This window comes from Macrobrachium nipponense, chromosome 25 (assembly GCF_015104395.2).
Source record: "Macrobrachium nipponense isolate FS-2020 chromosome 25, ASM1510439v2, whole genome shotgun sequence".
In the NCBI taxonomy this organism is placed as follows: domain Eukaryota; kingdom Metazoa; phylum Arthropoda; class Malacostraca; order Decapoda; family Palaemonidae; genus Macrobrachium; species Macrobrachium nipponense.
The window spans coordinates 41,002,799-41,018,015 of NC_087214.1; the positions used below are offsets into that span (position 1 = coordinate 41,002,799).

At 43.6% G+C, this 15,217-nt stretch overlaps 1 protein-coding gene across 1 annotated transcript in view; it reads left to right on the forward strand.

Annotated features, from left to right (window-relative positions):
- Window positions 1-15,217, forward strand: part of LOC135199395 (methionine aminopeptidase 2-like) — a 37,194-nt gene that overhangs the window by 20,744 nt on the left and 1,233 nt on the right. Inside the window, exons 5-8 of the mRNA XM_064227388.1 lie at window positions 4,648-4,885; window positions 5,748-5,984; window positions 13,629-13,803; window positions 14,734-14,863. Coding sequence (XP_064083458.1) covers window positions 4,648-4,885; window positions 5,748-5,984; window positions 13,629-13,803; window positions 14,734-14,863 — 780 coding nt within the window. The remainder of the gene's footprint in view (window positions 1-4,647; window positions 4,886-5,747; window positions 5,985-13,628; window positions 13,804-14,733; window positions 14,864-15,217) is intronic.

Here is a 15,217-nt window from a genome sequence, read left to right on the forward strand (position 1 = left end):
AAGCTATAATTATAGAAATGCTGTCACATTACATAGAATGAGACTTGTGCAGTTAATCATTTAATAATGCTATGGCACTTTGTAGCAGGAGAATTTAGATTATGCACCTCCTGTGGTTTAGGCATTACTGAGGGTCTTTACAGCATCCCTTTAGCCTCTAGCTACAACTTCTTTCATTTCTTTTATTGTATATCCATTCACATTCTCTTTCATTTGACTTTCTGCCCTCTCTAACAATTATTTCATAGTGCAACTGAGAGGTTTTTATGTATGCATCTTGCCAGGTAGTTACATAGCTATAGTTTCTATCTGTTCGGCAGCTTGAAGTTTGAAATTTGCAGTAGCACTTTATTATTTTGGCCAGGCGATACCTCGCTGCCCACTACTGGGGGAGAGTGGAACCAACTCCACTGAAACTCGGTTGTTTCTGCCAGCTGGTACTATCAGGAGTGTTCAGCAGCAGCAAAATTTTTTTGAAATTTGTTTACTTTTGGTTGATGACTTGGAGGTTTTGGTAAAGTACTCCGATATTTTGGTAGCCACTTCGGCAATATTTAGCTATAAACTGGAATTAATTGTTGAAATAGTAAATTTTGCCTTTGAATTAAACCTTATTTGTGAGTTTGTTATTAATTTGGCATGTCCAATACTAGTTCTCAAGGTACAAGCCTTATTAGTGTTACAATCCACATTCAGTTTGCACCAACTGTAGGAATGCCTCAGTGGCGTGGTTGGTATGGTGTTGGCGTCCCACCTCGGTGGTCGGGGGTTCGATTCTCGGCCATTCCATTGAGGAGTGAGAGATGTGTATTTCCGGTGATAGAAGTTCACTCTCGACGTGGTTCGGAAGTCACGTAAAGCCGTTGGTCCCGTTGTTGAATAACCGCTGGTTCCATGCAATGTAAAAACACCATACAAACAAATAAACAAGCACCAACTGTAGGGGTCAAACTTGCTCTCCTAATTTGACTTGTATGGAATATGATCAGTGGGATAATAAAGCTTGTAAAACTTTAACCAGTCACTTAACTAAGTTAGGGATAAAAAGAGAAAAGCAGCTTATAGGGCTAACAGTAAAAAGCAGGGATAAAAAGAGAAAAGCAGCTTCTAGGGCTAACAGTAAGAAGCTAGTTAGGATATTCCTGCTGAAAATGTCTCTAATTTATCTTCTGATGAACCTTCTCTCTCATCTGTTCAGCCTAATCCTAACCCTAGCTCCCTTACACCTGATTCCGATACTGTTGCCAGCCTCGAAGTGCAGGTAGACCAAAAGTTTTCAATTATGTTACAGGTGATGGAGAAGGTAGGTGGTGAAAGTGAGTGCCAATATGTGTTGCAGAGTAGGTGGCTGTTTGTTCTGCTGATTCTCCAAGGCAAAGGTCCCTGTCAAATGTTGAGAGAAGAGCATTCCACTCTTATCCAGCTCTCCAATAGCTTTAACAGCCTATTCAGAAAATTCAGAAAGATTCATTGCCCTGTCAAGAGAAGTTTCGTCCCTTATGCAAAAGGCCATAGAGTTCCTTAAAGCTCTGGGTGGCTGGAGGCCCGTGTTAGATGTAAGCACTGTGAATCTTTTTGTCCGAAAGACAAAATTCAAGATGGAAACGAATCAGACTGTTTTGTCAGTCATTCGTCAAGGGGATTGGATGATGTCCATCAATATGGAAGATGCTTAATTCCATGTCCCAATTCACCAAGACTCAAAGAAAGAAGTTGCTTCAATTTGTTTTCAGAAACAGAGTATATATACCCATTCAGATCTCCATGCTTCGGGCTTTCGACAGCCCCACAATTGTTTACCCGCTTCTTAGCCCCCATTGTAAAATGGCTGCGCCTAGTTAGGATAAAAGTCTCTCCTTACCTGGACGATTGTCTTCTTCAGTTACACACAGAGAAGTTAGTCCCTTGTCAGGAATTAGTCTAATTGGGGATGAGGATAGATTCAGTGGGGTCATGCCTTCAGAAGGTGGACCTTTTTCTAGCCCTTCAAGAGTGCTTTGTGGAGTGGAGTGGATGAGCCTACTGGGCTCCCTCTCTTCAATAGAACAGTTTGTGCCTTTGGGGAGACTACATATGAGGAATCTCCAGTTCTTCCTAAAGATAAACTGGAACAGGAAACAATTTCCAGACTCATTTGTGTTCCAGGTGACATCCGAAATGGTGGAGATCAGAAGACAGGCTGTTAGAAGGGAAGTCCCTTCCCCCTCTGAGCCCCTGACCTAGTGGCACATCAAAATGAAAGAATTGAATGCTATCCACTGGGGGCTGTTGGAGTTTGCAGATCTTGTCCACAACAAAGTAGTAACTGTCCTCTCAGACAATACAACAGTGCCCTCTTACATCAAGAAACATGGAGAAATGCACTCGTTTTCTCTCTGCAGAGCAGCAAGAGCCCTTCTGTTATGGGCAGATCAGAACCACACCAGAACCCTAACAAGGTTCATACAGTGGAAATTCAACATCCTAGCGGACGAATCTGTAGAGACTGGGGCAGACCGATTCTAGACCTATTTGCAACGTCAAAGAACCACTGTCTCCCGCTTTACTGTTTGCCAGCCCTGGACCCACAAGCGTCAACAACAGATGTGATGCTCACAGATTGGTCAGACAAAGACCTGTATGCCTTTCCACCATTCAAGATGGTAAGAGAGGTCATAAACAAGTTCCATTCTCACCAGAACATTTCCGTGACACTCATTGCCCCATTCTGGCCAGTGCAGGAATGGTTTCCAGGTCTACTAGAGCTCCTGGTGGACTTTCTGAGACTCGGACGGTTCCATCAAGGTCTGTCCACTCTGGCCCTGACCGCATACAGACTGTCCGATGACTATTAGGAGTGAAAGGCTTTTCAAGCCAAGTTGCAAGAGCTATTGCTCAATGCAGAAGTAAGTCCTCAAGTGAAGTATACCAGGCGAAGTGGGCAATCTTTTGGTCCTGGTTCAAGGAGCATAACACTTGTCTTCTAAGACATCTATAGTGGAAATTTCTGATTTCCTTTTATACTTGGGTTTAGTCTTTAAACATAGAAGTGTAGATTTGTCAAACAATAAAGACCTGGCAGATTTTATCAGATCCTTTGATACAGAGGAACCTAAAGATACTAAGACTTTGTCATGGAACCTGGGTGTGGTCTTCAAATAGCTGTCCAAACTGCAGTTTGAGCTGTTACACATTAACCTTTGGATTTTTGGTGAAGAACAAGACCTTGTCAATCTGTGGCCTCGTTCTTTCATTATTAAAAGTCTTACGGACTTGGTAGATCCAGAAGATGAAGAAAGGTCTCTGTCCGGTCAGAGCACTGAAATTTTATCTAAAGGGACAGAGAAGATTCAGGGCCCCAACGATTACCGTGGTGCTCCATGAGGAACCTGTCATGCCCATTGTCTAAGAATGCCCTGGCGTTCTTGAAAAATGATTGTGGAGTCAGATTTTAATTCATTTAAAGTGAAAGCTCATGAAGTAAGAGCAGTGGCAACGTCTCTTTCTTTAAGCATAACCTCTCTTTGGATAACATTAGCCAAGTGACATATTGGAAATGCAGATCAATGTTCGTTTTTCATTACTGTGTGAAATCAAAACAGTTTATGACAACTGCAGTACCCTGGGTCTGTATTTAGTTGCTGGCACGGTGGTGGGTGAGGGTGTACAGGAAGTGGTCTCTTCCTAGTCTATTCTCTGCCTTGAATGAGGTCGTTGAGTCAGGGAAGCCTGGGGCTATTATGTACCAGGAGTACCCTTCAGTCCTTTTCGCTAGTTGGGTATGGTTTTTAATATATTTTGGCAATATATATTTTTACTCTGGTTTCAAAGTGTTTGTTTTGGTACTGTACCCTAGACAAGGGCATGTTTATGTAGACCTTGCTAGTCATGGACTATTCCTTAGCTGCATGGATCCCACTAGTAGAGGATGATTCTTGGCTATACTGCTACGTCTCTACAAGTTAAGATGAGCATCTTTCAGGGGCAGCAATCATCTGTAATACTTCTATTAACAGGTAAGGAACCAACAAGCATTATCTAAATGCTAAGCACTACCTATATTTTTTCATTATTTTTATATGAATTGTAATCTACTATCCATAGATCCCACATCCTACAATGTGGGATTTAGCTATGTAACTACTTAGTAAGTTGCATACATAAAAATGACATTTTTATACGAAAATAAGATTTTATGTATACTTACCAAGTAGGTACATGATCAGAGCCTCCCTCCTCCCCTCTCATGGATAGGAGGGCATAAACAACTGATTTTCAGTGCTGACAGGGTTCCACTCTTCCCCGGTAATGGGCAGGGGGTTATCGCCCAGTTAAAACAATAGAACGCTACCGCAAATTTCAAAATTCTAGCTGCCGATGGATAGAAACTATAGCGATGTAACTACTTGGAAAGTGTACACAAAATCTTATTTTATTATGAAAATGTCATTTTCCCATGTTACAATTTTAAAACCTTACTATCAATTTCTCTTTCAATGTTAAATGACCTCATAGGTCCCAGCGCTTAGCCTTTGGCCTAAATTCTGTTTTATTCTATTCTATTGACAAGGAAATAGGCTGCATGGTAAGTTGAATCTCTCGGAATGATTTATGTATGGAATCGGAGCTTTTTAAAGGTTGTGCTAAATATCTTTGCCTTCTCCCCAGACCAGGAAGTACTTCCAAAACCACGTGAAACCTGGAATGACGATGATCGAGATTTGCAACATGATTGAAGACATGAACCGTAAGCTTATCAAGGAGAATGGCTTGGAGGCTGGTCTTGCTTTCCCCACAGGCTGCTCTTTGAATCACTGCGCTGCCCATTACACTCCCAATGCCGGGGACAAGACGGTTCTGAGCTACGATGATGTTTGCAAGATTGATTATGGTGTACATATTAATGGTTAGTAATAATAGCTGTGGTTAAAAACTGTACAGTTGAACTGTTCCTCTGTGGAGTATTCCATAAGTCTTGAAAGTCGAAAGATTTTTGCATAATTGGTCATCTTGGTTTTGAAGTCTTTACTGAAAGCTGATCCCTTTTTATATTTGTTATTTCTCTCTAATGGACACCATATGCCTGAAGCTTGAATTTCAAGTCAGTGGCCCCTTGGGTGGGCTTGTTTTGAATAAATAGGGTTCATCTTCTGAATAATAATAATGGGATTAGGTAGGAATGTCTGTCAGAATTGTCAAAATAGCTTATATGAATACAGTTGACCTCTGCTATTCACAGATTTTTCTATGGAAAATATACTATACACATTATTTGCATAAAATTACTTATTCGCGGTATTTTTCACTAAATAGTATTTTCTTTTTTTTTTTTTTACTAAATGCAGTTTTTGTGATAAAACTTAAAATACTCAGGTATTTGCATTTTTAGAGGGCTCGTTTGTGTTTGACCTATCAGTTATATTATCCATGTGATGTATTGGAGGAAATTCATTACAGTATTGCTTCTTGGTGACTATTAAGTTAAGAGAGATACTCTATATTAGTTGTAAGAATGCTGAATGTTGTCATGTTTGAGGTAACATGGTCAAGAATGTAAATTGTTTTTTCATAGTATTTACCTTGCTGCTATTCAGAATTTGTCACATGTTATTTCACAATTTCAGATTGTGTCATAGACTGCGCATTCACACTGACCTGCTATTCAGGATTTATCAGAACATATTTCATAATTTCAGGTCGTGTCATAGACTGCGCATTCACACTGACCTGCTATTCAGGATTTATCAGAACATATTTCATAATTTCAGGTCGTGTCATAGACTGCGCATTCACACTGACCTTCAATAATAAGTATGACAAGCTTGTCGAAGCTGTCCGAGCTGCTACTAACACTGGCATTCGTGAGGCTGGCATCGATGCTCGCCTCTGTGATATTGGCGAGGCAATTCAAGAGACGATGGAAAGCTATGAACTTGAGTTGGACGGCAAGACGTTCCCAATCAAGTGTATTCGCAATCTTAACGGACATTCCATTGCACCTTACCGTGAGTGAATAGTTTGTCATTCTTCTGAAATGCAAGTTTTGTTGTTTAATTGTATTTAAAATTTAGGATAAGTTGTATTCACTTTTATTTTGATTCTTCTCGAATCATATTACAACCCAATGCCCAGATCTGAATTATGAATGAAATATAAAATTTAGGCCAAAGCCCAGTTGTTAGGACCTATGAGATTATTCAGCACAGAAAGGTATATTTAGTAAAAAGATTTTAAAGATTTGATAGAAAGGAAACCTAGCAGTTGCACTATGAAACCATTGTTAGGAGAGGGTTGAGAAAAGTAAGATGGAGGAAAGGGCATATGAACTTAGGTACTGTAAAAGGAGCGAATGAGGTTGCTGCTGGGAGCCAAATGGATGCTGTAAAGAACCTTAATTACACTTTGAGATCCGGATAATGGCATCTATACCCGGTCACGGGGCAGTATATACCCATAATCCACGCTACCTGTGACCCACCAGTTATTTTCCTACCGCCTTTAAGATAAGACGTGTTACTGTCTATCTCATTTAAAGCCCGTTTTTTCAGTTTGCCCGTTCTTTATCCATTTCATTTTTTATTTTTCATTCCTTTTCTTTCTCCAAGTGTGATCAGTGTGTGGTAAGAGTGTATACGTGGTATGATGGAGAATTTTGCCTCAACATCGGGATCGTCTACCGCTTCGGAGGGGAGACAAAGGAAATGCCCAGGAGTCAGTGGCTTTCCCTTGTTCTAGGTTCCTACCTCGGTGTCGACGGATCCTCATCCAACGTGTAGTAGGTGCAGGGAAAACGTATGTACGGTTACTAATCCGTGTTCTGTTTGTCGCGGTTGGTCGGTGGTGGAACAGTGGAAGTAGTTCTATGGGAAAAGCCAATACAAAAGAAAGGGGGTGACGCCATCTTTGGATGACCAAACCTTACCGGCTTCTTTTGTATCGGTAATAAACCACCAGGCTGCTCCATATGTTTCTCCACCTGCTTTTGAATTGTCTCATACCCCTTCGGTTTCTCCTAGCGGTTCTGTATCGAAACGTCAGGAGGGGCCTTGGGTAATTTTATGAATAATTTGCACTCTCCTTTGTTCCCAGCAAGTAGAGGGGGAGATCCGCCATCTTTGTTCCAGGCTCCTGCTACGCAAGCGCATAGGTTAGATGGTACGTGGTCAGCGCTAGGCCTACCATGGCGTACCAACCTTGGATGGTCTGCTTGCGCATTATATGACGTCACGGTTCCAGCAGGGGCCGGCAGCGCTGAATGTTCCTCATCCCCCGGCTTGCAATTTATGGGAATTAATGCCGCTGCTTCTCCATCCCACTCAGTATTTACAGCGATGCAGAACGTGGGAGGTAATTTGGCAGCAAACGTGCGGTTACCAGCAGAAACCTCTCAGTCTCTCCCTACGAGAGCGATGACGTCACATCATACGTCACACTCTGAGATGGCAGGCGTGATGACGTCACAGACCGATTCTCGGCCTTTTTCGCTGCACCCAGACGCTAATACGCCTTCTGATCCGTCAATGCAAACTGTAATGCGAAGTTACAGGATATAGAGGAGAGAATGAATAAGAGAGACAAAAAGAAAAAGTGTGATTCGCCTTCTTCGTCTTCTTCCTCTAGTTCGGCGTCATCGCTAAGTCCGATAACGTCACGGCGAGCGCCAGTCAAGCGTTGGAGGAGGATTCGGGAGTTCCTAGCGGATCCTCGGGCCAAGAGGAGAAGAATCAATTCTTCCTCTCCTTCGGACGAAGACTGTCATTTCCAAGTCAGCAAGAAGGTCGGAAAATCAGTGGCTATTAAGCACAAGGTTGCCAGACGAAGCCGTTCGCAAGAGTCCGAACAAGCGAGAGAGGTGACGGCCGGCGAGCTAGCGGCCGAGGCGGAGTTGCCAGTTCGGATCGCAAAAACTGCGATACCTCTGGTAAAATCGACGTTGGCGGCGAAAGGTGCAGCAGAGGATGGAATGCAGATCCCAGTTTTCGCCCGTAAGGCCGTTCAAAAATACGTACGAAGGACGATAAGGCTCCTATTAAAAGTACAAAAAATAGAGAGTTGGCAACCTCGGCGGATACGTTCGTGGAAGGCAGTGTCCGTCTGGATAGAAGGCCGAGGCCTGGCTCGCCGACGCTCGAAAACGATGCCAATGCTAATAAAGACGAACTTACCTCTGTCTTAAGGGAGCCTTCATCTTGGAGATCTAGACGAGATTCTCGCTCTAGATCCGTGAGCAGAGAAAGAGTGAGACGTTCTCGTTCCCCTGCTGACTATCTGGGATCGAGCCAACAGCGGCCAGCAAAGATCAAAGAGGCCGCGGCCGTAGGGGCAGGCGGCCGTGGAATTCCGGGCCGTCTGTCAGAAGATAGAGGCGAGACAACATCTCTCGTGACGGAGAGTGGTACACTAGAGCCGGAGGAAGGAGAAAACCAAGAGTTTCTGGCCTCGTATGCAGAGGTTATTGATTTGATTCGTCAATTCAATAGCCTTTCGGAGAAGACAGAAACACCGGCCAGTATGCTTCCTCCTGGAATTGACATGGCGTTTGGACTAAAGAGTGGGATACCAAGGTGTCGTATGAATTGCCTTGCTCGATCATGCGGAATCGGTCTTGCAACACGTAAACGCAAAGATTGCAGGGAGGGATAATTCCTTAAGATCTAATAGATCATTTAAATTTATTCCCCCTCCAATGATAAAGCAAAGGAAATATTATACGACACCGAAGGTCCCTTTGCTGTCTAGGCAAATGAACCCTAATGTTGTAAGGTTAAGGCCTGGATTAACCTTGGATCAGGTTAAAATGGAGTGCCCTTCGATGACGTACCAAGAGGCTGCCACGTTAGAAGCAACAGCTTCTTCTGTCTTTCAGGCTGCGTCCTGGTTAGACCTTTGGTCAACAGCAGTGGCGAAAATTGCATCCTCGGAAGCAACAAGGAAAGTAGTAGATGAACCATTGTTCATTAGATTACTACAGTCAGGGTCCAAGGCGATTGCGTACCTGACAAACGTAAGTGCCAATGTTTGGGCAAATATCCTGCTGATGAGGAGAGATGCAGCATTGGCTAGACTAAGCCGCAATGTGGATTTGGATTCCCTGTTAGCAATGAGGAATGGGGATATCTTGGAATCGCAACTACTGTTGCCAGAGGTCATACTGGAAGAAGCGATAGATAGAAGAAGGATGGACACTAACGATAGGTTGGTGCAACAGGCAGTTAGGAAAACCTCTTAACAGTCAAACTATTCCTTTGGAGGGAAGACAACAGCAGATGTCTCGAAAGAAACCAGTGAGACATAGCATCCTAATAGAGTCACAAGACCCTCTTCCCCAAAGAGGATAACTCATCGGCCCTTTCACAATAGAAACAACAGAGGAAGGGGCAATAGGGGAAGGGGGAGAGGCTCAAGAAGATAGGATGGGCGCCTCCCATCACTCGGCCACACCAGTGGGGGGTTGCCTGGCAAATCACTGGAAGGTGTGGCAGGAACTAGGGGCAGAGCAGTGGGTGGGGTGGATGTTCTCAGGATCGGGTATTTGATTCCGTTCGAGGTAACCCGCCCCTGACAGATCAACCATTACCCCACGTCACTTATGCCCACAGATCTCAGAAGGCCACTATTCTGCAGGACGAAGTGAAGAAGATGATGGAAAAAGGAGCTGTGCAACAAGTATGCAGTCCGACAAAAGGCTTCTACAGCAGGATTTTCCTGGTACCCAAATCCAACGGGGAGTGGAGGACAGTAATAGACCTGTCAACGCTGAATCTGTTTATAAGGAAAACCAGTTTCAAGATGGAAACTCCGAAAACGGTTCTACAAGCAGTCAGAATCGGAGACTTTATGCTGACAGTCGATCTAAAGGACGCATACTTTCAGATACCAGTCCATCAGTCTTCAAGGAAATTTCTCCGCTTCAGTCCTTGCAGGGAAAGCTTTCGAGTTCAAGGTCCTGTGCTTCGGATTGACAACGTCTCCTCAAGTTTTTACAAGAGTGTTCACCCTCGTGTCGGCATGGCGCACGCTCAGGGGATCAGGCTGATAAGATATCTGGACGATTGGCTGGTGATAGCAAAGTCCAGGGAGAAATTACTCAGGGACAGGGCGACCCTCCTGCAGCTTTGTCACAGCCTAGGTATTGTGGTGAATCAGCAGAAGTCGCAGCTGGATCCAAGTCAACGTTTGGAATATCTGGGAATGGTGATAGACACAACACAAGCCAAAGTATTCCCGACAGACCAAAGAGTACAGAAATGCAAACAAGTGGTGAATGCCTTTCTGGGAAAGCAGACACAGCCAGCAAGACAGTTGGAGGTGGTGCTGGGAATCCTAACCTCCCTGGAGAAGCTAGGACCCACACGTCAAGGCTACACCTTCAGGTCCCTACACAATGGGAGGATGAAGGAGTTTTTGGGGGAGGGCACCAACAGTAGATCACCCGTACGAGCAAATTCCCCTTGTCGGCAGAAGTGAGGAAAGACTTGCTGTGGTGGGTGGACGACGACAATCTGACAGTGGGTGTCCCCCTTCAACAATCCTCCCCAGACCTCTTGCTGTTCTCGGATGCATCACTAGAAGGCTGGGGAGCCCATATGGAGGAGTTGATGGTGTCAGCAAAATGGAGTTGCAAGGACAGAGAACTCCATATAAACGTGCTGGAGTTTGAAAGCAGCTTTCCTGGCTCTACAAGAATTCAGGGAGAGAGTAAAGGGACACTTGGTGGTATTGATGTCAGACAACACCACAGTAGTAGCTTATATAAACAAGCAAGGAGGCCTAGTTTCTCGGCAGTTACATGTGATGACAGTTCAACTTCACCAGTGGGCTATAGAGAACCTGGTAGACATCAAGGCCAGGTATATTCCGGGAAAAAGAAACCATAGTGGCCGACAAGTTGAGCCGCAGGGATCAGATTCTGGGAACGGAGTGGTCCCTACACCAACAGGTAGTGGACAGGATGCTCATGTTGTGGGAAGGACCGATCATAGACCTATTCGCAACCAGGTACAACAAAAAGTTGGAAGTGTATTGTTCAGTAGTCCCGGACAGAGGGCAGCAGCAGAAGATGCGCTACAACACCCCTGGGACAATCTGGATGTGTACGCATTTTCCCCTCCATTTTGTCCTAATCCGTCAGGTTCTGAACAGGGTAATGCGGTCTCAGAACCTCAAGATGACCCTGGTAGCCCCGTTATGGCCGAAAGCAGAGTGGTTTCCAGACCTACTGGAACTCCTAGTAGATGTGCCAAGAGAGTTACCTCCATGGAGCAACCTTCTGTGTCAGCCATCACGTGGAAGGAGGTACCAACCAGCGGGTGAAGTCCCTATCGCTTCACGGGTGGAGACTGTCAAGTATCTCCTCCGAGAGCGAGGGTTTTCGCAGAAAGCAGCAACTCAGATGGCAGGTAATATCAGAAAATCATCTGCGACAGTATACCAAGGGAAGTGGTCAGCATACTGTGATTGGTGTCGTAGGGGGAACGTGTCTCCACTCGGTACCACTATTCAGCAGTTAGCGGACTTTCTGATATATCTCAGAACAGAAAAACATATGTCTGTATCTGCAGTGAAGGGGTGCAGGGCTGCTCTAGCCTCAGTCTTACGAATGAAAGGAGTGGACATATCGTCTTCATGGGAGTTGGCCATGCTGATGAGGAGCTTTGAACAGTCATGCCCACCAAAGGAGCTAAAAACCCCAGATTGGGATCTGACCAAGGTACTGAGTAGTCTGACAAAACCCCCTTACGAACCACTAAGGCAGTCCACGGATAGGAGCCTGACCCTGAAGACAGTCTTCTTATTGGCCCTGGCTTCAAACCAAAAGGGTGGGGGAGCTACATGGACTCTCATATCTCATAAAGCACTCGAGAGGTGGAGATCAATGGTGTGTGAGTTTGTCCCAGAATTCGTGGCAAAGACCCAAAATCCAACAATAGTGGACGGCAGATTCGACTCCTTTACCATACCTTCCTTGGCAGACTTTGTAGACAACGACAAAGCTGAAATGCTCCTGTGCCCCGTCAGGGCACTAAGGGAGTACTTAAAGAGAACAAGGCACCTCAGGCCGGGGTGCCAGAGGTTGTTCGTAAGTACAGGACGGAACAAGAAGGAAGTGTCCAGAATACAATATCATTTTGGCTAAGGGAGACAATCAGAAATGCTTATACTGCAGAAGACAGAGGGTCAGATAGCCAGGTGGGAGCTAGAGCTCATGACATCAGGGGTGTGAGTGCTTCCCTAGCATTTAAGAAGAACATGTCTGTGGATAAAATTCTGAAAGCTGGCGTGTGGAAGCGCCAAACAACTTTCACCTCATTTTATTTGAAAGATGTTGCCCATAGATCCTTGGACACCTTTCCTTGGGTCCAGTGGTGGCGGCCCAACAAGTGATATAGTTCATCCAGTGCCCCTGGCGGTCAGTTTGCGTCTAGTCTAAGATGAAGGTATGAAAGTAGAATGAATGGGATGACTGGTCTTTTGTTTTTTCTTTACTACTTTCTTCCTACTCCTTTAACTACGGGCAATATGAAGGAGAGTACCGTCATGTGCTGGAACGGATAGTGCAGGTGAGATGGTCAGCCATACTGTGAAGCTATCTTAGCTGATGATATACTTTTCAGTAGCAACACACCCCTCTGGATAATAAGGAAAGAAAGAGGGGTGAAGGTCGATCCAGTCGCAAGGGACAAGAGTAAACAGTAGAATGGTATCTACACCCAGTGGGAGGAAACCAATAGATCCGCTTATATCTTTGGTCCTAGGTTCATTGTCCATTCTCTAGAATTTCCCTATATATTCGGAAATGGATAAGGTGGCAAACTTCCAGTCAGTTGTAGAGACTTACCTCCCTCCAATAGTAAGTCTATCCTAATGTTTAAGACCGGAGGTTTGTTTCGTGTATGAACAAATACCAAATTTGTAACTAATTTGTATTTTTCATAACTAACAAACCTGAGGTCTTAACAGTTAAAGGCCCACCTCGAACCACCCCTCTAGCAGTCTAAACTGGGTTAGAAATATAACTGGTGGGTCACAGGTAGCCGTGGGCATTCTGGTATAAATGCCCCGTGCACCTGGTATAGATGCCATTAGTCCCTGATCTCACAAGTGTAATTTTTAATTCTACCGGTTTCCAGCTTGGCGCTAGTAAATCCTAATGTTAAGACCTCAGGTTTGTTAGTTATGAAAAATACAAATTAGTTACAAATTTGGTATATTTAGGCCAAAGCCCAGTTGTTAGGACCTATGAGATTATTCAGCACAGAAAGGTATATTTAGTAAAAAGATTTTAAAGATTTGATAGAAAGGAAACCTAGCAGTTGCACTATGAAACCATTGTTAGGAGAGGGTTGAGGAAAGTAAGATGGAGGAAAGGGCATATGAACATAGGTACTGCAAAAGGAACGAAAGAGGTTGCGGCTGGGAGCCAAATGGATGCTGTAAAGAACCTTAAGTAATTCCTACAGTGCACCGTATGAGGTGCATTGACAGCGCTACCCCTTTACAGGCCAGATCTAGTGTAGACTTAATCCTAAAGAAAGTGATAAACTCACATTTTACTTGACAGAACTTTACTTAAGAGATTGAAGCCTTTTTTTGTGTTGAAATTTTTCTTATCAGAGCATACATCTATTATCCAATTCTAATTCTTTTAGGAATCCATGCTGGAAAAACTGTGCCAATTGTGAAAGGTGGAGAGGCCGAAGTCATGGAGGAGAATGAAGTCTATGCCATAGAAACTTTCGGTTCTACTGGCCGCGGTTATGTCCATGATGACATGGAGACTTCCCATTACATGAAGAATTATGACAGCGGTCATGTGCCTCTCAGGTGAGACCTGGTTTCAATTGAATTTATTTATTAGTTATCTTTTGATGTGGGGTACCACTTGCTGTGTTTTTCACTGTGGCCGCATTAGTGGATGCCTTTTCTGATACCAGTTTCCTCAAACGTTTTCATTTTTTAAGAACTAATTCTTGGGATAAGTCCTTGTGAATATTAGTGAATAACAGTAGAAAGTGTATTGATAATTGTAACAAAGAATTTAACCAGACTGCCAAGGCATGATTTGCATGTGACTGGTTGGGTGCTTTAAATCTCTGTTAGGTATCTTTTGACAGTTGGTCAGGTGAATTTCTTTCCTATTACTTAGCCTTTGTGATGGCATTTTATCCATGTCAATTTTAGTAGTTATAAGTGATGCTCAAACAATTGCAACACTCATGAACATTCAACTTGAAAGTTAAAATCTGGGTATACATGCCCCGTGACCTGGTATAGATGCCATTAGTCCCTGGATCTCACAAGTGTAATTTTAATTCTACCGGTTTCCAGCTTGGCGCTAGTAAATCCTAATGTTAAGACCTCAGGTTTGTTAGTTATGAAAAATACAAATTAGTTACAAATTTGGTATTTTGTTTTATGCACCTATTCTGCTGTACGCACAGTGCACTGTTGTTTCATGATAAAAAACACACACAGTACTTTGATTTTATATCATACTGTATTTAAATAGGCATGAGGAGTACAGTAACCAACTCACAAATAATTCAACATACAAAAAATTTAGCATACAACTGGCCATCCGGAAGGGAACTCGTTTGTAAGTAGGGTGGTGTCTGTACTTGCATAAAAACATGTACTTTTCTGCAATGTTTAAACTATTTTAATATGACATTTTGAACCTGTCAGGGATTTTTACCTTCCCAAGACTCGATTTATGAAACTACCAACCGGTGACAATTTTGTGATGTCTTTCAGGCTATCGAAATCAAAGCACCTACTGAACGTCATTAATCAGAACTTTGGCACTTTAGCTTTCTGTCGCCGTTGGCTCGACCGTTTAGGAGAAACAAAGTACCTGATGGCTCTCAAGGACCTGTGCGATAAAGTAAGTAGTTGGGTTCTTTCTTGTTGTATTATTTACAGTTAGCGGAAGATTTCTGAAGTCACAAGTACTTGGGTAAGTCTTAGGAAGTGAATTTAGGCCAAAGGCCAAATGCTGGGACTTATGAGGTTATTCAGCACTGAAAAGGAAACTGACAGCAAGGTTTAAAAGGTGTAACAGGAGGATAGCCATGCAGTTATACTATGAATCAATTGTTAGAGAGGTTGGAAAGACAGGTGGAAGAATGAGAATATGAATGGAGGTATTGCCCCCCCTCATATAATTCATAGTAAGTATTGCTTGTTCGTGTGGTTGCATATTTATTTTGTGTTCATGCAATAATAGTAGCAAATCCAA